The following is a 21398-nucleotide window of genomic DNA, read 5'->3' as shown; positions in this document are numbered from 1 at the left end:
ACTTCCCTGCATTTATTGAATGTCTCCAAGAGACGCACTTATGGTCTCACAGAGACCATAAGCGTGAAGTGTGTTCAATTCTGATGCAATCCATGCCTGATCCAGTCTTGATCTGCTTAATATAAATTGTTTTTATATGCTTTTATATATATATATATATATATATACATATATATATACTGAAACAGTTACAGAGCACTCCAAACAGCAGCATGGCACAGCTTGCTCCATTGCACAAAACATTGTTTGATGCCACAAAATTCCCTTTCATGCTAAAAGGAAGTGTAAAATACTATAGCATGACTCCTATCTGTTTTGCATTCAGATGTGTGCAGTGTCCAGGACAGCTCTCATGTCTGCCTACAGTGGCTCTACATGCTTTGTTTTTGAATTAACCTCTCTGTAGCTGCTAACAGCTCATGCTTCTATAAAAACAGGAGCAGCAAATTGCATGCCTTCTACCTGTGTGTTTTTATCGTGCCAATAACCCGAGTCCCAGGCACTAAGAGATTATTGGTAAAGAGAAAATATTTGCTGTATTTGCTTAATGCCAGCTAATTTTAGAGTTATTCAGATCTCTGTTCACTGCTGCTTCTATCTCTACTAGGTAGACAATTAGCAAGCAGATTTTAAATGAGTTGTGCATTTGGACTTCTCTTTCTTACACTCCTTTTTTGTGCATCTATCCAGCTCCTCCTTCAGGGCTCCACTGGCTCTTTTCAACCATTTTTTAGGCCAGGAAATGATCCTTGTTTCCTTTTGCAACCCTGCGTGGTCTTTTTACATTCAGAAAGATAAAAAATAAAGACTTTCCAGAAACTTGTACTGTTTTTCCATGAGTGTCTGCATTTACTTTGGAGCAGAGGAAATTTGGGAGGAGAGGGAGCAAGACTCTGTTTTGCATCATCAGGTTTTGGCAAAAGAGACTCAAGATGCAGTGCTCTTTTCACATACTCCTTTGCCTGTCTATTGACTCTACCTTCATTCCTTAAGAGACTTTCCTGATGACAGTAGAAGGTTTATCCCAAAGTTTATGGCTGGGTTTTTGGAAAGCAAAAGCCTCAAAAATGTATAGAGCTCTGCTGCATTGCAGGGGTGGAGAAGGAATCTCCATTTAACTAGTCATGGTTTACTTAAGGCATACAGAACGTTTTTCATGTGGCTTGGATGTGTGATTACTGTACACTGATAACTTTTGAACTGTTCCTTTTGTGTAAACTCACTGACAGCAGCATGATCTTCAAACAGTTTCTAAACACAGGTGGTTTTGACCAAGACCTGTAGGTTCTTGCAAAGATGTTTGTGGCAGAAGAGGCATTTAAATTGTAGACTTACAAGGACTTCTTTCTTCCAGTCTGATGATGATATTTGTTCTTCTTTACAATGTTCCAACATTTTTAGTTGACAAAACTATTGGGGTTTTCTTTTCAGGAGCCAGTAAGAACTGTGTCACCCAGCACCTTGTTATAAACATTTTGTTCCTTTCATGTCAGTTTTGCCTTCAGTAGAAGCATTTGCAGCAATACAGGGATCTCCAATTACTGTAATATGGATGAGAGCATTCTCCAAATTGTAGTGGTTTCTTGGGCAGCTCTTAAATAGAAGCATCAGCTTCAAAGGAGCCATATGGCTGTTTGGGCAGTGGGTCCTTATCTGCCCGTGCCTTCATCCCTCTCTTATCACTTCTCTATCCAGAATTTCTGATACCTTCACCTTGCCTGCGGGTACTTGTGATTTTTCAGGGTGTAGAAAGACTTTTGTCTCTTTCTTAAAAGATTCAGTTGTTGAGAACTGGTGGAAAACTGGCCCTCGGAGGCTGTTATAAGGACGATTATCTGTTGGCAGCAGCTTAAACAGCAGTTTCTTGAACAAGGTCAGTTTGTGCTACACAAAAGAATGTTTCTATTCAGTGTCAATGAAAGAGCTTTCCTGATTACAAGAAGCAAAGATATTTCTCTGCTAGAACCTCTTCCCATCAATAACACATGTAACTAAATTTTCCTAAAGCTTAGGAGTTGCAGCCCTTCAGAAGCAAGCATTGCCTCCGTGTAACCCTTTCCTTGTGAAGGCCACAGATACAAGTAACTCAGCACAGTGAGCTTACTCTGTGTCCTCTCTGCACCCTCCTCTTGCCCCACCAGTTGAAAGCAGAAATGCCTGTTGCCCAGTGTATGTGCTACATCCTGAAGTCCAAAGCCTCATGTTTGTGTGAGATGACGAAAAAGGAAGATGCTATAAAGCATAAGCCTAAACAGTGCATAGCTGGATGTCAGAGCTGCTTCCTTCTCTGTTTCTGACAGTGTTGATTAGTGCTGAGAATGGTGCAGGACAAATTAAGCTTCTTTCTTTTTTTGTACTGATTTGCAAGCTGAGCTTAATTACTCTGACAGAAGGTGTTATTATGAAATTATTCACACTCTGGTGCTGGGTAGGTGCAGCTTTGTGAAATTGCTTCTGACTTCAGATAAGGAAGCACCTGAAATTTGCCAACCTGAAGGATAAAGGGAGGCTAATACTGATATGTGATGCTCTGAAACTAACCAAAATTCCAGCAGAATTTTTGCTGAGGTTGTTTTCTCCATTAATACAGATGCTCACTCACTCCACATCAAGTAAACAAAATGAACGGGAGATATGAGTGTATAAAAATGCAAGGCCTGAAAGGTAACTAACCCCCTATATTTAGAAGTGTAGGTCCAATTTTACACCCCATCCACTGTTTCCTGTTAATCGGCTCCAGCCATTGGGAGCAGATGCCAGTTGTGTAGTCACACTGTGCCTCCATATGCATTTATTGAATTCCCCTCAACACACTGCAAAAAGTTCCCCCCAGATGGCATAATCTAAGCCATGATTCTTTGAATTGGATGGATTATGATGCAATTTTATGCAAACCATAATTCAAGCAAAATGTGTAACATACTAGTTTTCTGGTGTAGTGGGATGTGTCTGGCCTGCTGGCAGCTGGGACTGTTGCTATATTAAGAAGTTGGCAGTGCTGGTGCTGTATAATGTTGCTCTGTAGGCAGATAGTTAAGTATCTTAATCAAGGCCAGAAGAGAAGGGGTGGCGGCAAACTAAACTGCTAGATTTAAGCCTTTATCTCATTAATTTGACTTGCACAATAGCTTTATATGAACAAATCTCCATTTTTAAAGGATCATTGACAAACTGAGCCTATTCAAGGTGTAATTATTTTATGGCAGTAGCCACATTCCATTTGCCTTGTGTTTGTATAAAGAATTTGCACTGTTGTGTTTGTGGCTGAGTGCTTGCATCACTGTTGTCAACTTTCTTCTGCAGTTCTTGTGCAGGAGCTGGCATACCTGTTATGATGGGTTTCTTGTATGGCTGGAAGGAATGGTCAACAAGGGCAGAAAGAGCAGAACCTGCCCTGCACATCGGGCTGTGCACCTCTTTATGAGTTACATTTTTCCTTTTCGCTCTTCCAATTGCAAAGGTGGTGGTCAAGTCTATGGAATCTCAGGCCAAATTGGTGAATGACAGTTTTGGAAAAGGCTTTTAGGGAGAGCTGTGAAGGCAGCATGTCAGAATGGCTGTAGAAACATTGTAGGTATGGGGCAGACAGAAAAGGAAGCTGCCAGCTTTGCCTTGTAGCTGTTGACCAGGAGAGTTTGGACTCTTGGTCATGGCAGAAACCATTAATGCATCCCTGTGTCAAAAATCTGCTGTGTTTTTTGTGCTATTCTGTACCAAGATCCTAAATACATGATCTGACTCTGTTTTTCCAAAAAAGCAGAAGGCAATTTCTTGTTTTTTTTCCTTTAATTTAAATATCTGTGCAACTATTCCAGTTCAGAGAGTTAAAAAATAGAACAGAAAAGTTTAAGGCACCTGGATGGAAGAAATCATCCTGCAGATACGAATATGGGTTATCTTTATGTATTTCCTGAAGGAAAAAAAAAAAAAACGAAAATTCCTAAAACACAAATCCTCATCTATTTATTGGAATTATTTTTGTGCCCTCTATAGAGGCTGCTTTCCAGAAAATTAAGACATGACAGAATGATGTGAGTCCTTTGAACTGGTGCTTGGATTAATAGCTCAAGCGGAAGGGCAACAGTGGAAATCATTCTGAATTTACACCTAGAAATGGAACGAACAGAGAGATCAATGGCGTTTCAGCTCAAATTTATTTTTATATATTAAAGCATATATTAAAATTGAGGGGGATTACAAATTGCCTTTGAGCAGTTTAAGAATGAGACTTTGCTTGATGAAAGAGCGCCACGGTGGCTGTGAAAGCATTCTTGATTTGCTGCAGGAGAGGAGCGAGACAGTTGGGAAAAACCTCGGTTAGATGTGCTAGAACACCCTTTTTGTTTATCATTACAAGTGCCTGGTGGGGTAAATGTAACCGAAAGATTAAAACTGCTCATCCAAGTTATATAGAGCTCATGTGTTCAAAACTTCATCTAAAAGCACCCTAATAATTCTATTCAAAATTTCCATTGTGCAGTTGATAACTTCTAAAAGTCCGGAAGATGTCATCCAGTACTGTATTGATGATGTAACTACACAGTTAACAGTATTATACTGAAAAAAACCTCTTGGCCTCAGTTCAACACCAGTTAAAGTAACTTTTTTTTTCTCCCCAGGTTCTGGAATATCTTTATGTAGGAGCAAAGCAGCCTTTCATAATAGGGAAACTATATGACAGCATGCTGTTTGAAGTGCTTAGAATTTAATCTTGTTACTCATTTTGACAGACATTTCTACAATTACTTTCAATGCGTTCAATAGCCTTGTGGTGAAACAATCACTGAGTTTTGTTTGTCACATGTATTTACCCTTTGTCGCTAGTGGGGGGAAGAGAGGTTGTGAAGGGGACAGTTTGCCTGTTTTACCTATTTGTGTTCATTTTTTCCTCCAGTACACTTGTATGTCTTTCATGTTGCTCATACTTGCTTTTTTATCTCTCTTTGTTGTGTTGTGTAGTCTTGTACAAATGGCTAGAAGCAGATCTCCATGGCAAGAGCTCAGATACTGCAAACAAAGCCTCAGGTAAACAGGGGTTAAGGACAAAGCGATCGACAGGCCCTCCGTGTTTCTTTACTTTCCGTCCTCCACCTTTGAATCAAACTAAGGATCAGAGCTTAAAAACAAAAATGCTGGCCTTTTTCATCCTTTTACCTAACTTAAATCAACATCTGGTAAATTTTATTCTTTTCCTTGAAGCTCTCTTGGCAGATGTGCTTCTCCTCTCCCAAGAAATGCCACTAGTGGTGTCAGGAACACACACGATACACAACCCGCTATGTCTTCCAGCTTAAATATGACCCATCATTGAAATATTGAAAAATCCATCAGGAGTTTTACTAGGTAGGGTAGACCCTGCTCGTGCTCTGAATAAACTCAGATTCAAAAACTTTGAAACAAAAACTGTTTAGATTGCCTTGTCCCAATCCTGTTCATATCATCTCCCTCCTCCACCACAAGATTAAGAGAATACATGGTAGGAGTGGTGGGAGACAGTGCCTTTGATTTCATGTCCTTGAGTACTGAGTAGCTAACCACTGCTGCCCCGGTGTAATGGGGGAAGCACAAAAGAAGAGCAGCAGAGCTTGAAATAACTGATTCCTGAACCTGACAATTAGCACTGTTATTCCTGTCCTCACGTTGTCCCCACCTGCACGCTGTATATTGCTTGCTTCTCATGCAGGATCACACGGTTATCCAATAAGTTCAGCCTGCAGGGAAAACATAGCTGGATTAATTAGAAATAGCTATCAAAGAGGTTGTCGCCATGTGGTACAGAACTGTGCACATTTGTGTTCCCAGTACATTCCTCTAAAGGAATAAAAGATATTTTTATTTCAGTGGTCATAAGCATTCCTGTCCACGTTCCAGAGCCTATAAGGACCAGCAGATAGTACACATTCCCTGGACCAGAGGGTGTGGTTGGAGGATGCCTTTGCATTTGTAGTATGCATTTTTGTATGCCTCTGTAGTGGATTTAAAACATCACTGAATTTTTAAATACGATCACTCATGTGAAAGCCATCATGACTGACAACCTCACAACTGTAGCTTAGTTTTCCTAGTAATTTTACTGTTCATCCAGAACACAGAGATGTTTAGTTCTCTACTTTTGAGAATTTATCTCACTTTGAAAGGAAACTAGCATGTTTTTTTCTTGATCTAGCATCCATCATTTCAGTATTTGCTTTTAATTTGAAATTAAATGCCCTTTAAAAATGATTGCCTTCAAGGGAAGGAACCACATTACATAACACACAGTATCCAATTGAAACTGAACTGAAATGTGTGAATCTGACGCGTTTCACAGGATTTTGAGAAATACTTTAACTGATTTTTGAAAGCGTCCTGAAGGTGAAAGGATTCTATTCAAAACTGGCTTCTTAACTTGCCTCTGGAAGGCAGCTTACCCTACCAGGTTGTGCTGCTTGCATGAATGGGTAGCACACATTCAAACAGCATTACTGTCTGTATTCGCAGTACCGTTATCTGGCCATTAATATTTTAGAATATGGATTCAATTCGCATTTGATACTTGCTTCATTCTTAATGTGCCCTGCTAAATCCTCTTTTGGGAGCTAGCAAGCAAGCACTTAAAAAAAACATGGTAGATTTAATGACAATTCACTGTTATCCTTCGGCTTCTCAGAGCTGAAGGAATTTTTCTTGCCACGTGACTCCTCGGCTCAAGCCTGAGGGAGATGAAAATGCATCACATAACATACCCTTCAGTCCAGGCTCCTTCTCGTGTTTGCCAAGAAGGTTTTGCTCTCTGTGGCTCTCCCCTAGCTCCTTCTTGGTGTGTCTGTGCCTCTTACCTTGTGTCAATGAGAGTGGCTTGGCCAAATGAAAACACTTCACCTTGATGTGTGGGCTGCTTTATGTCACACCCATGTGCTGTTTCTGTCCTAAATTATTTTTCTTCTGTGAAAGTTTATCCTGCCTGGCTTTCCACGGGCAGCTTTGTTTGGAGGGTTGCAGTGCTGTGTCTCCTCTAAGGACCAATTGATTCCCTCTGGTGTGGCTTCGTGGCTCTTCTCTTGTACTGATCACTGATAGAGAAAATTGTGATTTGTGTGTGTTTAATCATTAGTTTAATTTAAATATGTATAGATCTGTCTGTAGTAGTAAAATGCAAACCCTGCAGAGACCCTACAAAGGTAAGTTATTTGTGTCTTTTAATTTCCTGGATAAAACAAATCCATGTTGTCAGCCTACTAGAAGATTGTCACTGGAGTTTTTGGAAAACTGGATTCCAGAAAGTAATGCTTGTACTTCCCAAACAGAATGTTTTAGACCCTTCTGACATCTAAAGAACAATGCAAGTGTTTGCAGCAGCACACAAATTGTTGGTCATCTCCAAAAGCTGGTTAAAAACCTCAGGTTTTTCTCAATTACTGTGGCCTACTGGCAAGTATGCCTTGCTCCTGTCCAGATGTTTCACATAGGCAGAGAGGTTTGTGGGGAAATTTGGTCTAATTTGGAAATAGGTACAGCTTTATCTGATGTGGTTAGTACTTGAGCCACCAAAACAGGAGAAGAGGGCATTTTTTCTCTGCAGGAGCCTTCAGGATTGCTTCCCAAAGCTTTTTGAGCGACCTGTTGTTCTTCAACCAGTGTCCAATTAGCACTGGACAGATTACTTCACTAATATTTGTTGTAGTCATGAAAAAGGGAACCTTTAAAGAAATGCGGCCTCCAGCGATCTCCACCAGCAGCAGAAAATTTAATGAAGTCATCCAGATGCTCTTCAAAATTTCAGCAGAAGCAAGCAAGCACATTTAGCATAAGATATCTGCCTTTCTGCCCATTCACAGCTGTAAAGTAAACAATGTCAAGCACATGAGGAAGATTGAGGGCCTAATTAGAAAATAATGTGTATTTATTTAGCATGCACATTTATTATGTTTTTTACTAAGAACAAAAAATGTAAGTATTTTTAAGTGCATAAAACTGGACGAAGAATTTTTACTGGGATTTTTATCTGTGAAACTTCAGGAATCAGCAGGTAATACTGTGCCTTTTACTCCAGTGCTTCAGCAAAGATCTTCTGGATCAAAGTGAGAGGTTGTTCTACTGACATGTTGCCTAATAGAGTGGTAGTCTCTGGTTTTGCCTACTTCAGTCACAGTGTTGTAACAGCACGCAGAACAGCTTTGCAAGTTTTATGCTTCAGGCTGCTACAGAAGTTTGTCCAGCTTGAAAAATGTGGTGAGCTAATCAGCTAAATGCTGTCGTGTTTTTAATTTGATAGAGGTTAGCTGATACCTCTGGTTTTCTTCGCTTCTATGATGCATAAATTTTTAGTGGATTTAAGTATTACCTTCAGCAATTCGAGAAGCAGACCGGATTCCCATGCCATTGCTCCTCACTTACCATTCGCAGCTATTCCCTTCCCAGGATACATGCAGCACTGACTCATCTTGGAGCATTTCTCCTCTCAGGCACAAAATATTGTTGTTAGAAGCTTATTTTTCCCCCTATGTTTATCCACAAAAATAAAGAGAAACTTGCACTGCTAGAAAAAAAATAATTCAGAAACTTGCCTCAGTTGTATTAAAAATGAGCACTGGATGGAGATACCCATATCCTTAAGATCACACAAACATCTTTGAGAGGAAAAGTTTTTAAACTCATTCCTTGAATGCATTGGAACAGAGCAGTGGGAAGAGCTGGCTGCCTCTGGAGCTTGCCTGGCATGGCAGCTTTTAGTGGGGCACAGCTGGGTCTTGTGTCTCCAGGAATCTGGCCAGAGAGGTGGTGGATGCCTCCTTCCTGCAGACACCCAAGGTCAGGCTGGACGGGACTCTGAGCAACCTGATCTACCTGTGTATGTTCCTGTTCACTTCAGGGCATGGACCTGATGGCCTTTGAGGGTCTCTTCCTTCTAAAAAGATTCTATGATTCTATGAATTTCAGCCTGCCCAAAATTGGTGTGAGAAATGCCTGACCTTTGCCTCCTTTTTCTCTGCCTGTCAGTGTGCAGGTAAAGATGCTGCAGTTTGGGTACCATGAGAGGAGCAGTGAACACCACTGGATTTGGGCTCTGCCCTCTGCATGCATGGTGTGTTCAGGGTTTCTGTGCATTCATTAATCTCATCAACTGTTTCTATTTCCCACCCCAATCTGGAGAAAAAAATAAATCCATGTTGTGAGGACTTTAAAAGCTCTATTTTATATGACAAATGGTTTACAACACTCCTAAAACTTTGCAACTTTGCCAGGATAATTGGTGTCTTGTGAATTACAGTGATGCATTTCTCCATTGTGTGTCCCTCAATTATGAGCAGATCCTAAGCTCTGCAAAAGAAAGACTGAGAAGCTGTTCTTGCAAGTATCTGTTTGAATGAATACTGATTCATAGCTTTCTTACATTATAATGATAATACATAATTATTATATAAAGTGGTCCATTGAGAGCCAAATGGTTGTGTAGCCTGTGCCTTGCAAGGCATGTGCCAAATGGCTGAGGTTGAGGCCTCAGTAACTTTAGACTAACTGCAGAACTATGAATTGTGCAACATGACTTAGAAATTGTTAGCTGTGGAAATGCTGGATTGTCAAATGGAGCGAAACAGGCAAAAATTATACTCCCACAGTCCACTTTGCCTTTAGGGAAGAGTTAGTGACTCGTTTCTGCAGTAAATAAGGAGTTGCTTTTAGAACCTGCCAAGTAATTGAATATTTTTTTCATCCCAAATAACCTCTAATTAAAAGCAAAACAAGCAAGCAAAAAGTCTGTTTTTTAAGTAGAAGGAGAAAATAAAATATTTCTATTTTTAGGGAAAATAAATTCTATTTCACTAACAGATTATATTTTGAAAAGTATCTAGGTAACACTGAGAAGTCTCCAAAGGGACCTCTGAGTGTGAAGTCAGCTTTGGGAAAACATTTAACATTTTGAACTTAAGGTTTTCAGCTCATTCTCCTCTCTCAGGTGAGAAAGGAACCAAAGAGGGAAGACCTACCTGTAGTCTTTAAAGCAAGAAGCCCTAAATTAGTAACCTGGTATCTAAAAAAGTACCATACGTGGTAGTAGAATTCACAGATTATTTCTTATTTTAACTACTGTGTAGCATAGTGTAGACTTTCTAGTAGTGGAAACTCCACTGGCAGTATCACCTTGACATAAACCCAGTATGCTGACAACTGGATGTGTATCTGCTTGAAGTTTAATTTCAGTCTTCCTCTTTGCACTTTCTGGAGTCCATCTGTGGAAAAGGTCTGTCCTTGCAACTCGACATAGAAAAAATAAATGTTTAATCTTCGTGCAGGACTTGTGTTCTAAATAATAATCCATATTGAAGCCTTAAATAATTTGTAATAGATGAAAGGTGCTCATGCATTTCATTGATTCTAAGGCGGTTTCTTACACACTAGAGAGAAAATACTCTTTCAGCATCTAAGTAAAGCTATCTCTTGCTACTAAATCCACAGAGAAAGATGGAGATTTGGTCAATAGCAGGGTCTTTTTCCATAAAACTCCAGCAATGATTTTTCTCCTAGCAATACACTGTTATGCAGTAAATACTGAACTGGAAGCTGTGTTGAAACTATACTAAGATTTTGTGGGAAAGGAGGGTGAGGTTACACTGAATGTGAATCTTTGTTTCTCCTTCAGAATTGCACATCTGTTGGGAAAATGCACGTTCACCAAAAAAAACCGAAGTGAATGAAAGCTACCTGGGCCAGCTCTCTCTGAAGCCTCACTGTTGTTTCAAGTCATTATTTCTTCATTTTTTGTAGGAGAGAATTTCGATCAGAGTCCTTTAAGAAGAACCTTCAAGTCCAAGGTTTTGGCACATTATCCTCAGAACATTGAGTGGAACCCCTTTGACCAGGATGCTGTCAACATGGTAGGTAAAGAAATTCTCTTCTCAAGTTGTTTCCTGACGGCTTCAACTCTAAAATGGTTCCTGCGTTGTTTACAACAGAACGTTCGTATTGTGGCCAGCAGGGATCTTCTGCTGGGACTAAGTGCACCCATTGGGCATTCTGCTTTAATTGCTTTAGAGGGAGAGATATTGTGAAAATACACAGTGCTTTCAAGCAAAATGAAAGGAAATTTTGTATTTCTCTCTTGAGTTCTAAGTAAATCTACAGTGTGATGAAACAGATCTAACCTCCATCTCAGTAACTGACTGAGAAAAGTGTAGTCATCCATGGCACACATCAAATCAAAGAATCATTAAGATTGGAAAAGACCTCCAAAATCATCCAGTCTGACTGTCAACCTATTACCAATATTGCTCACTAAGCCACGTCCCTAAGTAGCACATCTGCATGTTTCTTGAACACCTCTGGGGACAGTGAGTCCACCACCTCCCTGGGCAGCCTGTGCCAGTGCCTGACTACTCTTTCTGAGAAAAATTTTAGGAGTATCCTAATGCCCAACATCAGATGGGGAGGAGATAAACCAAGGAGTTCTTAAGATACTAATGTTCATGTGAAATTTTTCAGTTCAAAAAAATCTTGTTGCTCTGTATAACAAGGAAGAGAGGAATCTTTTGTTGGGTGATAACTTTTTATGGTATCTCTGCACTAGTGCATCCTTTCTACATCTTTCCACATAGAATTTGTGAGTTTGTCAGTCTGGCTAAGTCTCAAGAAGAGACTTAGTGACAGAAGAGGAAACAATTTCTGAAGTTTTGTACAGGGGCAGTGAGAATTAAAAGACCACTGGAAATTTTCTGAGAGAGTTTATATTCAAAGGATGTTTCCAAAATCATCAAAGCACATTTTAAGACTGTCTCCTGACAAAGGCAACACATTATTGTTGTTTCACAGAATCATAAAATGTCTGGAGTTGAAAGAGATCTCCGGGATCATCTTGTTCCAACTCCCCTACCAGAGACAGGGTTGCCAACTGCTAGATCAAGCACTAGATCAGATTGCCCAGGGGCCCATACAACCTGGCCTTGAACATCTCCAGGATGAGGCATCCACAGCCTCTCTGGGCAGCCTTTTCCAGCACCTCACCACTGTCTCAGTAAAAAAACTTCCCCCTGACATTTAATCTAAATCTCCCTTCCTTTAGTAAGTGAAGCTTCCCAGGACAGAGAATAACTTGTTTTATAACTTAAAAGTGAACAGTTGTAATAGTATCATTAAAGCCAAGTCCATCCAAGTCCATTTGTTTTAAGAACTTTTTGTTTGGCGTAACTAAAATAGGGAAATTGGGAGCCCCTTCCCACCCCAGTCAAGTTCAAATGTGCTTCAGACTTGGGGATGGTAGGTCTACATATTGGCTACTTCAAATTAGAATCAACTTCAGCTTCTTGTGCAGAGATGAGATCAGGAGCATCTCCTGGGCTAACAGAGACCTGGTGAACACACAAAAAGCAAATGGATTTTGGAAATGCAGTCTGAATGGCATTTAGTTCACATTTTGAATCTTCTCTGCAATAATGAAGGTCTGGAAGTCTCCAAAGATCATTTTACTTCGCATGGAATTGATTTTGTTTTAAATTGTGTCAAGTATTTCACATGAAAACACGAGAGCAATAGGTAGCAATGACACGGAAAGCAGGCACAGTGGCACTGCAGTCACGTGTAGAAAGGCAGAGAAGAGCCTGAGGCCAGTATCAATCACTGTGCCCACTGACAGCTGGGAATTTCTGTCCTCTGCTTCCAAATGTGCTCTGATGGAGATGGTGTGATGTTTGGGTTGGTCTCTGTACTACTTTGCATACACAGAAGGCACAGAGCAATCAGAATGATGTTCGATAGGCAGTTAGGATGATAATAACTGCTGAGGCTATTTCTGCCTTTTAGTTCTGCCTCTGAATTAGGGATGATCAGAGGAGGAGTGATGGGGTTGGGCAGCAGGAATATGACAGCAAGAGGCGATAGCTGGAATGGCTGCATTATTTGTCTCTCGCATTGAAAATGTCTTGTATTCGTAAAGTATGATGACATTGTCAGACAAAAATGGAATACTAAAAGCAGGGAGAGAACTATTAAAATAAAATAATTGAACAAGCTGCATTCATCTGAAATCAAATAGCTGAAGAACACAGCCTTCATGTACAGTGTCTTCGGAGGGAAAGAAAAAAGCGTTTACTAACAGCAGCAATATTTAATGGTCTTTTAAATCATCTTTTGGAAAACTTCTTTATTGTTTTGATCTGAAACATCATTTAAAGTAATATCCACCTCCACAGAACCCTTTGAGGCAATTATTGGCCTTTCTGATCTTGCCTTGCTGTATTAGTTCTGCCTGTGTGTTTGCTTTGTGTGAGTTTCCAGAAGCAATTTTCCTCAGAGAAGAAAATGCATAAATCCTTGAAGGTTAACTTGAGAGAACTCAGCGCTGCTGGATGCCTTGGGAATTTCAATTGCCTTTTGAAACCATCCTGTCACTTTAAAAATAACCCCCTGAAGTCCTGAGAAATCACTCTGCCTGCGAGTCATTTTTTTCTCTCTTTTAAAGTATTCAGAGTTCTATTTAATAGGGAAATATTTCTTTCCCCCCACACTGCTTTCAGTGATTATCCCTGCCTACTGTCACATGCTATCTTCTGTGACCATTCCGTGAGTTATCTCTCAAACCAAACTGAAGGTCTCGGTACAGAGCAACTGTGAAATTGTTAGGAACTAATACTCCTACTTCAGTCCTTTTAGGTATGTAAATAACCACATATATTCCTGGAGTCCAAGAAAGCGTTGTCTGCTTAAAATTTCATCTACTGAAATAAAATAATTACAGGTTACTTTGAAAGAACGAGCCTTAATTCAATGAAAAGCTTCCGTCCCTCCCTCCCTCCCTCTCTCCTTTCCTCCCTCCTTCGGCTCCCTCACCCACAGCTCAGGCTGGATGTGTGCAGCACGTTGGGAGCATGAAAAATATACAGGTGCTTAAGAAGTGAAACCGAGGAACTAATGGAGAAGAGGTGAATCATGCTGATGGGCAGTGGTCCAGGGGGAGCCTTTGGTTTAGAAACATCTAAAAGAGGTGATTGCTGGCAGAGGGCAGAGATTACAGCCTACGCGTCCTGCCTGCGTGCTTCAGTGTTTAAGGGAAAAAAAAGCATCTCCTGCTCATTGATTCTAGAGAGGAGGTATTGATTAATTGATTATTTTTTTTGTCCTGTTTTGCTACAGCTTCCTTTTGCTTTTTCAGGCAGCGCTGATTATGAGCCTCATGCAAGCGTGATGTAATTCCCTATTTTCCCTCTGATAAATATGTTTAAATATTCTCGTAAATAGTGAAATACTCTGGAAATGAAAATCCAATCCTTGGATCAGCAATCTTGTGTAGTTTTCTGTGTTGTACACAGAAAACATATCCAAAATGCTTTTTGCCATTCTGTGTTGTACACAGAAAACATCCAAAATGCTTTTTGCCAACTCTTTTCTCTGGCATAAATAAAAACACAGCTATGATGGAGTGATTGATGTCCAAGGCACTAAGATGAAAGTTTTCATGCTTTAGCTGCAAATGTGAAGCTCTCTGCATTGCTTGGAAATGAGTGCTAGTCATTCCTTTTGATCTCAGTAGCTTAAGTGGCTCTTGGTCATTCCCTTGCCTCAGTGCTCTCCTGTATTCTCTTGCTTTTCCCATGCCTTGTTTGAGGTCAAACCCAGCAGTCTCCTTGTCTGGGTTTGCAGCTAGAGACTTAAAATATTGATATTCTGCACGTGCTGAGGTATGGCAGAAACTTAATGGGTGAGAGTTCCTTTGTATGTGCGCAATGAGTATATCAGAAAGGAGAGAATAACATTTAAGACTTGTAGGAAATAAATTTAGCAACTGTTTCAGGTCATCTGAACTTCCCTGGTGTTTATCCTTTCTTGTTTGCACCAGTATATATTATTATTTGCATATTCATGTTTGTTTTTGTTGTTTGTTTTTTGGTGGTGGTTTTTTTTTTGTAAAGCAAAGAAAATATGATCTGTGATTGATAGTGCAGGGATTATAACCTATGATTTCAGACTGGTCAGATTTGATAAGGCTATAGCTACTGTTGGACTGGTCAGGATGAGATGTTAGGGGAAGTGCTCAGCTGAATGGAGGCTCACAGCATTTTTGACAGCTGTCTTCTAGTGTTACCTTTTGGAACAGTGGGAGTGCTTTGAAGGGTCTCCCTCTCATCTCTCCTTTTCTTCAGATAGAAGACATGAAGGAAGCTTTGTTTATAAGCACACTGATTTGTTCAGAACATAAGTTTTGTGTTGATGCACATTCCAACATGTTTTGCTGGATACTTGTTATTGTGTATTAGATAGCTGATAGAATTGCTGAGGAATGCCTGGAAAAATGCCTCAAGTTATCATCAGGGCTGTGTCTCAAAGAAACGCTCAGCACAGTGTAATCACTGCGATATATTTTGCTGTATGCTTAATCAAAACTGAGGTTTTCATAGATTACTTTTTTCCCACTTCTTCCTTCTGCCAATCTAAGCTGTTCTGTAGTACTTACAGAGAAAAGTAAATGTGTTAGCTGTCCATCAGCTGCTTTGTTTTCTTTAAAAAAATTAGGGAAGATCAATGAATTACAAGAATTCTGCATAACTCGATTTTAAAGTACTGTGAGCACAATGTATGCAAGTGAGAACAAATCTGAATGTCTTCATATGCTGCTTAAACAAAAGAGACAAATGCTACACAGTAGTAATGAAGATAGGTCATAATGACTTAATAGATGAGTAATTTTGAGGCTTTCATCAGTCATGACTCTCTCTTCTTTTAAGTAGCACCTGTTTTAGGCTGTTTGTTTTCAGGCTACCTTTCAGAAGGACTATGTTTAACAACAAACAGTTTGTTATGATGCAGTGGAAGAAAGAAAAGTGCCCATAAGGCGAAGGTAACAAAATAAAATTGTAACTTAAATCACTGTTTCTTTTCTCTCTTCCTCAGCTATGTATGCCCAAAGGGCTGTCTTTCAGGACGCAGGCTGACAACAGAGATCCACAGCTGCACTCATTCATAATCACCAGAGAAGATGGCTCTCGTACCTACGGGTTTGTGCTCACCTTCTATGAGGAGGTCACGAGCAAGCAGATCTGCACGGCCATGCAGACTCTGTACCAGATGCACAATGCTGAGCAGTACAGCAGCGTCTGCGCCTCGTCCTCGTGCAGCATGGACTCCCTGGCCAGCAGCATCGATGAGGGCGATGCCACCTCCCTCGCCAAGCTCCAGCGGTACAACTCCTACGACATCAGCAGGGACACGCTGTACGTCTCCAAGTGCATATGTCTCATCACCCCTCTGCCCTTCATGCAAGCCTGCAAGAAGTTCCTGGTCCAGCTCTACAAGGCGGTTACCTCCCAGCAGCCGCCACCGCTGCCCCTGGAGAGCTACATCCACAACATACTCTATGAGGTGCCCTTGCCGCCCCCGGGCCGGTCGCTGAAGTTTTATGGGGTTTATGAGCCCATCATCTGCCAGCGACCGGGACCCAATGAGCTGCCACTCTCTGACTACCCGCTGCGGGAAGTCTTCGAGCTGCTGGGGCTGGAGAACCTGGTCCAGGTTTTCACCTGCGTTCTGCTGGAAATGCAGATCCTCCTGTACTCGCAAGGTGAGAACTCCTCCAGTGACACACGTGGGTCTGCTCCCACTAGGCAGTTCCTGGGCAGCTGCAGTTGTGGGAGCTGATAATAAGCCGCTGGTTTTCAGCAGATTTGTTAAACACAAGTACATAATGAAAAAATGCGAGAGAAATGAGGCTGTCCTAATGAAAGCACTAAATAATTGTTTCCTCCAGGCAGTCTAGGTGCCGCTTGTTTAATTATGCATTGTATTTATCACTTGTGACAGCTAGCAATAGAATTCACCTAATTATCATCCTTACACTGCCCTTGATCGTGCTGCAAGACAGCATGAAACTAATCCTATCTTCTGCAGAAATACCAGAAATACAAGAAATATATCTTGCAGAAAACACTTCTGCTGCTTTCATTTTGAACTTTCAGCAGCATATTGAAATTCAGTGAGACTTCTTTTGTCCTGTATGATGGGATACGTTCTAGTTAAAGCTGGATAGTTTTTAGCACTCAGAGGCTGAAGGTTTAATGCAGCATTGGGTTTGAGCAGAGACAGAGGTGTCCCCTCACAGTCCTGATTGAAATATTTTATGACAAGATTGCTGGTGCTTATTTTTGAGGCATTTATGACTGCAGTTGGCAAAGGCTAGCTGTGCTGGCTGCGGTTGTTTGCACAGAGCCTGTACACACTACAGTGTGCCAGCAAGTTTTTGAAAATCTGGCTCCTACCTTTTCTCTTCTGGTTTTCTTTCTGTAATGCTCTTCTGTAAGTTTTGGGAACCTTTAGTTAGTTCTAGGCAAGCTCTGAGGTTTCAGTCTCCATTGCTCTTTTCTGTGTGTTGGTGGTTGAGCCTGACATTAGAGCTAAAAACTGTGTGTGTGACTGCTGAGCCAGCATGCGTGGCAACAAAGAAACAAATCAACTTCTAGCTTCCTGATGGCTTTCAAGGGGATGTCCAAGAGGTTCCATGAAGTTTCACTGGATGCCTGACCAAATTATTTTGGTTCCCAAGCTGTTTCTGTAATCCTGAACTATTCAAATGTGCTTTGGAGAAGAAGTTAGGGGGAAGAACTTCGGTCAGACTACGATGAACAACATGAAGCTTAAAGGTGCGAGTAAATTCTAACAAAAATGAGCAAAGATATTCACACCTAGTCTTCTCAGGAGGTGTGGTTCAAGCAACATCTCAAAAACCGGAGAGCTTGAAATTGAAAACAGTGTATGATGGGTGGTTTGAGATAATGAACTTCAGGCTCCAAAAGTGAATACTTGGTTTTATCATATAAAAGAAAAGGTCAGGAAGCATGTAAAAGTAATACTAATGAATAAAGGACTCCGAATGGAAAAATGCTGGGGGAAGTGGAAGGAGGATAGTTCTGAAAATGACTGAATTCAAAGGGTTGTCTGTTCTTTGTGTAGCACTTCTCCACACAAACTCCAGGGGTTTGCTTTCAAGAACCAGAAATGAAGGGCTTTAGCTGCTCTCAGTTTGAAGTGTGAACAGAAATCCTGCTGTTAGTTTTGATTAGGCTGCTTCTCTCCTCCCTTCTGCTTCCATGTGTGGATGCTTACCTCTTTCTTCCTCTGTTTGATTTGTGCAGCCTGTGCCACCTGACAATGGAGTTCAGTACTAAGCAGCTAACACTTCTGAAATGCCTCCCCATCCCTGCTCATCATTCTCACCTTGGTCCTTGCTTGTGAACTCACAGAAAAGCTGGAAGTTTTTAGTGTAAGCTAGTAGCATTACCAAATAAAAACCAACCCCACCAAAGAAAAAGCCCTGCTTGTCAGACAGCATTTTAGTAGTGTTCTGTGCAGATATACAGCACCTGGGTGTTCATTACTTTTGTGAAAGTCCTTGAGATGGATGCAAAATATCCATTAAATATTTTTGACTCAACTTTCAAAGTGCTTCCATCAGAAATTCAGAAATTCAGTAATAAGTGTTGTTGTCTTCCAATTATTGGCCATAATGCAAGAGTTTGCTTGTTTCTGTTTTCACCGTGGGTTGTTCTTTGGTCTGGGTTTTTTTGTTTGTTTGATTGTTTGTTTTAAGGGGAAGATAGTGAGAATTAATCATCCTCCAAAATTCAGATCTTTTTCCTTTCCCTCTACTAGCAAATCTGGAGATATCTTCGAGATGACCTTTATCTTCTTATTCAATATGGACACATCCTAATGGGGCATAGAGAAAAGCCCTTGGGTAGTTGGGTTAGGAAAGCTGTAGGATTATGTAAATGGCATCGTAATGCTGGTTCCCAAAGGTGAGAAATGCGGAGTGAAGTGCAGAGCCGTGGTTTTGGCACAGCCTGATAGCTGAGCGCTTGGCTCCTGTGCTGCAACTGTTTCTAAATGTCATTCTTACCATTCTGGAAAGAGAAAACAAAGCAGCATTCCTCTTTTTGAGATATAACTGGCCTAGGTATTACTGAAATCGCTTCTCTAAGCTTTGAGATCCATCAGGGAGAAACACTTTCTTAGCCCCAGGTTCTTTCAAAGGCAGAAGATGAAAGGAAGTAATGTTTGAAACAAAATTGCAGATTTACCCTTCCTTCCCTTTCTGCTTTAAAGACAGTGGATTCTCTGGACTATTTCCAGTGGTCTGGGCCTTACTGAAGCCTTCCCAAATTCAACAGAAGATTAGGAGGAGATGGTCTTTTGTCCACAGGGTGTGATTTCAAGCAATAAAGCATTATTAACCCAAAGTCAGAGATCACTGTAATGCTGCCGTGCAGCACACCAGACATCAGAGCCCTGAGCCAAAACCTGCTTCAGCTCACCAAGCTGTTTCAGTGAGTGAGCTGCTAACAACACATGTGGAAAAAGTAAGCTGACTTTTTAATGTTTCCCCTGGCCATGTTGGAAGGAAACTTTTCATTAAGGCTTGCCAAGAAGTGTGTTCATTCTTTAAAGAATAAGGACTATTTTTTGACAGTTGAGTAAAAACATAAATTGTTGTACAACCCTGACCATGGAATAAGTCTGCTGGCTGTCTGCTGGGAACCTGAAACTTCTCACAAAACATCTGCCTTCTAAAGGGAGATTACATTTTGAGGAAAGAGAGAGCTTTGAATACCTCAAATACTGGAAACAACTGGCCAGAGCTCCAGGCTCTACTGGCTTCAAACCTTAGCTTTATAAGCAACCTCGGGTAGTGGGCTGCTAGGGCAAAGGACGGTGTTCAGGTGAAGGGGCACTCTATTCACTGACTGAGTTGGGTATTAAGCAGCAAAGGACGGGCAGGAGAGTTACACAAAGATGGTACTAGCTTTTCTGAAGTGTTCTTCTCCCTAGTGAATAAGAAGTTAAGGATGAAACAGTTTATTTCTAGAACAGTGTTTCCTAAACAAAGGCATGCAAGAGAGAGGAGGTGAGGGTGTTGGATGACGTTGTCCAGCTTGCTCTGAAAGTGTTCCCAGCATGATACAAGACTGTAAGGGCCAATTGGTAGGTGTTTGTGCTGTGGCTGCTGCAGTCAACTTGGTATCTAGCTACTCTGCAATGTTTTATGGATTTTATTTATCGCATCTGTTGTTCAAAAGAAGGGACTGCAGTAGGCTGTAACTTCATTTCGCATCAATGGCAATTGAACTACGGGGTAGGGAGACTGCTGTAGGAAAATGATAAGCTCATTCTTTTAAGCTCCTTGGTTCCCAAACTTTTTGGGTTGCAGGCAACTATCTTAATCTTCAATTTGTCACTGACTTGTAGTTTAAGCTTTAAAGCAGTCTAGTGCTGCAGAACTGTCACTGTGGCTTTATGAACCACAACTTGGGAACTGGTGTGGAGGATTGTGTACTTTCAGAGCAAAAGCCACTGTGACCAAAATATTTCAATCTGAAAACACAAAGCATCTGATCCGACTGTGCTGTGGTGGTGTTAGGGCAAAACCTGAACAAACATAGGACAGGTAAGAGCTAGCAGGGACCTGTGCTTGCGCTCTCAGTGGCAGGACAAAAAAGACAAGTTCTTAACTCTATTGGAGAAAACACAGAGTTCCATGGGCTTACTCTAGTTGTTTTCAGTAGGTAGATGCAACAGACTGCTGGAAGTGCCGGATTTGGCTTGCAAAGTTGGAAGCTGTACCTGGAGGCTCTGGAAGCAGAACTCGTGTGGCCTCAGGCTACAGCATTCTGGACATGGAGAATATTTTAAATAGTGCCAGATTTTAACACTGGACATTTTAAAACCAAAGGGAAGGTTTAGATATTTTTTCTCTGCAAGTCTACAGGGTGAAATTTCAGTGTTGCAGCCTTTTAAACTTCATCCTCTAAAAATTATAGCTTGGATTATGATGTATTCCTATGACTTTCAAGAGACCTCAAGACTCCAAATGAATTCAAAAAAGCTGATACAAATAGTCATGCTTATTACTAAGTAAGGCACGTGGTGTAGCATACAGCTAATGTTGTATAAGCTTGGGGCTTACAGACTTTCCTTTAAGAAACAGATTTGCTGTTGTACGTAGTTTTATTGTAGTTTATTCAATCTTAAAAATTAATACTCTTGCAAGTGCCCTTTATTTCATTCAGAGCACAGCTTTCCCATGTGACTCTGGCAATGTAATGGTATTGTGAGTGTCCAGGCTTCCAGCAGTGTCCAAGTTAATAACACTCTGCGATAGCTGCCACAATTTCCCAAGGATCAGTAACAGAATGCTACTGGCATGAGATGTCTGTTGGAGAGAGATGAATTAAATCCCAGGCTCTGCAGAAACCTCAGCAATCCGTCTGTATGCCTGCCTTTCTAGGGATTTAAACTTGAGAGGGAATGTGGAAGAGACAAAGATAAACTTCTTATAGCTTTGGCTATTTCTATTCATTATAATTTTAAGCATTTCCCAAGTTGTTTTTCAAAGGGCTTGAGTAATTGCTCCTCAAAGACTGAAGCATTCTTTGCATTATTTT

General features: G+C 40.8%; 1 protein-coding gene across 4 annotated transcripts in view; it reads left to right on the top strand.

The window, feature by feature from the left end:
• Positions 1-21398, top strand: part of DENND5B (DENN domain containing 5B) — a gene marked incomplete at both ends in the record, with an annotated part of 105966 nt that overhangs the window by 38027 nt on the left and 46541 nt on the right. For 3 of the 4 annotated variants that reach the window (XM_079549716.1, XM_079549715.1, XM_079549714.1), the window contains 3 exons: positions 4960-5025; positions 10747-10856; positions 15859-16525. In XM_079549716.1, coding sequence (XP_079405842.1) covers positions 4960-5025; positions 10747-10856; positions 15859-16525 — 843 coding nt within the window. The remainder of the gene's footprint in view (positions 1-4959; positions 5026-10746; positions 10857-15858; positions 16526-21398) is intronic. The other variant, XM_079549717.1, reaches the window with a different exon arrangement.

This window comes from Tetrao urogallus (assembly GCF_951394365.1).
Source record: "Tetrao urogallus genome assembly, chromosome: 1".
Taxonomy (NCBI): domain Eukaryota; kingdom Metazoa; phylum Chordata; class Aves; order Galliformes; family Phasianidae; genus Tetrao; species Tetrao urogallus.
The sequence above is the reverse complement of the archived record's forward strand: the minus strand, read 5'-3'. Positions and strand labels throughout refer to the sequence as shown.